Source organism: Otolemur garnettii, unplaced genomic scaffold, assembly GCF_000181295.1.
Source record: "Otolemur garnettii isolate 467f Iridium unplaced genomic scaffold, OtoGar3 scaffold00045, whole genome shotgun sequence".
Classification (NCBI taxonomy): domain Eukaryota; kingdom Metazoa; phylum Chordata; class Mammalia; order Primates; family Galagidae; genus Otolemur; species Otolemur garnettii.
In genome coordinates, this window is record NW_003852440.1 from 1,542,777 (window position 1) to 1,545,169 (window position 2,393).

Below are 2,393 nucleotides of genomic sequence, written 5' to 3' on the forward strand. Positions count from 1 at the left end.
TCCACAGGGGCTATCCTAATTTATGTTCCCACCAGCACAGTACAGTGATCTCCTTTCTCCACATCCTAACCAGCATTTGTTACTGCCTACTTGATTACACATTCTGAATTGGAGTCACAAAACTTCTTTTTATATATTTTTATTATTATTATTATCGAGACAGAGTCTTACTATGTTGCCCTTGGTAGAGTGCCGTTGTATCATAGCTCACGGCAACCTCCAACTCTTGGGCTTAAGTGATTCTCTTGTCTCAGCCTCCTGAGTAGCTGGGACTACAGGCGCCCGCCACAACGCCCAGCTATTTTGTTTGTTTGTTTTAGCAGGCCCGGGCTGGGTTCGAACCCACCAGCCCCCGTGCTTGTGGCTGGCACCCTACCCATTGAGCCACAGGCGCCGCCCTACTTTTTATATTCTAATGAGCTAAATCATCATATATTTTGCATACTTAGACCAACATATCCACATTAGTCTTCAACTTATAACAAATTGTAACGTTAACACACTACTAAAACTAATAATCTATATTATCTTATACTCAATACTATGTTCCCCAGAATTCCAGTTTACCCCATAACAAAATAAGGCCTTCTAGCGGGTTGGGATTCACAGTACACGGAGAACGCGCACCTGGAGGAGAATCGTCCTTGTAGAAGGCACCGTGCGCTGCCGCGTGTCTGCACCGGAGCGCAGTTTGCCGTCCTTGGTGATTTGCTCCGCTTTTTCCCTGTGAGTCACTCTGAATCAGACTGATAAACACCGTGGGCACCTCGCGTTTCTGATTATTTTCTAGAAGAATACGGAAGCTTTTTAAAGACTCTCAGTCCATATTTTCTGGTCGCCTTTCCGGATCTCGCCACCAACATGCGTTTCCACGTCGTGTTGTGGTGACCATCTCACCAACCCCACAGAGTTTGTCCTTTATTATCAACAATTTGAACGTGGGCAGCAGAGTCCCACTATCTGGGGTCCATTAATTGATTCCGTTACAAGTGCAGTCGAACTGTTTCCTACGTTCACAGTCCACGGAGCTTTGGGTGTGTTCTGCCCCCTTTGGCGACAGGTGGCGGGACGCGAGGCGCAGGATGGGCCGAGCGCGCTCGCCACCCGGGAGGCCGAGTGCGAGCGGAGCCCGCGCCGTCCCGAGCCCCGCGGCCAGGGGGCGCTGCGACCGGATCCCCGCGTCCCCCGCCCCGTCCGGGCTGGGGCTGGCGGCCTCGCGGGCAGCGGGCGGAGAGCAAAGGTTGGCGTCTCCGCGCTCGGACCTTCGCCGGAGGAGCCGCGGCATCATGACGGTGGGAGCCCGGCTCCGAAGCAAGGCGGCCAGCGGCCTCCCGCGCCGCGGGCCCCGAGGGCGCGGGCGGACGGCGCGGGACCAGGAGGCGGAGGCCATCCTGGAGCAGCTGGAGTGCGGGGACGAGGCGGCGGGGGCGGCGGAGAGCGGGCTGCGCCCCGGGCCGCGGAGCGCGCGGAGGGTGCACCTCGCCGCCCTGCCCGAGCGCTACGAGCCGCTGGAGGAGCCGGCCGCGGGCGAGAAGCCCAAGAGGAGGTACCGGCAGAAGCTGAAGAAGTACGGCAAGGTAGGGGCCCCGCGCCTGTCCCCGGGGCTGCGGCCGCGACGGCCCGGCCCACGCTCCGCTATGCACTGCGTCGGCCCTCGGCTGCAGGGCAGGGGTCGGGTCCTGACCGTCCACTCTGCACAGCCTCTGGGCGCTGCCCCTGCCACCCCCTCGCCATAGGGAACGTGTGAGTCACAAGTCAAAATATAAATGAAATCGAGAGTCGCGCTGGGCCAACTATCTACCCGGCTGCTGGCGGGTTAACACCGTCTCCCGGGCTCTTACCAAGGTAGTTTACAGGGGTCTGTGTCCCCGCATTGTAAATGAGAATACTGAAACTTCAGCGTGCTCAGGCTCCTTTCTCCCAGTTGAAGAAAAGAGCTGGAGCCCGCTTTGCCCTCTGATAACATCCTCTCCAGGTTATCGCACCAGCTGAGAAACGTTTTGGTTATTCCCCCCAAATACTGCCAAGGTCATTTCTAGGGCATGGGCGCTCAGTAAATACACAAATATGCATTTGTTGAATTCATGTTTCTCTTCTCCGAGCCAACCACGTACTCTGAGGCCTTTAGACATTCAGCCTTTTACCCAGGGGGTGCAGAGGGCTTGGGTGGGCAGGGGGAGAGGAAGAGCAAGGATGAATGTGGCATAAATGAGTTTCTTTCTCCGAGATGGAAGCTCAGAAGCCCTTCCCTGGTGCCTCTGCCTGGAAGCACTCGAAACTACTTCTGGCAGCTCCTTTGGCCTAAGCAAGCTACTCAGAAAAAAATTACAAAAGTGATTATGTCCTGGCCAAAGGCCTTGGGCCCCGCCTGATTTATGACTGTCCAGGTATCT

General features: G+C 56.3%; 1 protein-coding gene across 1 annotated transcript in view; it reads left to right on the plus strand.

Moving 5' to 3' along the window:
- Window positions 1–1,230: 1,230 nt before the first annotated feature.
- The window catches only part of CUNH1orf115 (chromosome unknown C1orf115 homolog), a 9,787-nt gene continuing 8,624 nt past the window's right edge, over window positions 1,231–2,393 (plus strand). Inside the window, exon 1 of the mRNA XM_012805925.2 lies at window positions 1,231–1,577. Within this exon, the coding sequence (XP_012661379.1) occupies window positions 1,287–1,577 (291 nt within the window). The 5' untranslated portion in view covers window positions 1,231–1,286. The remainder of the gene's footprint in view (window positions 1,578–2,393) is intronic.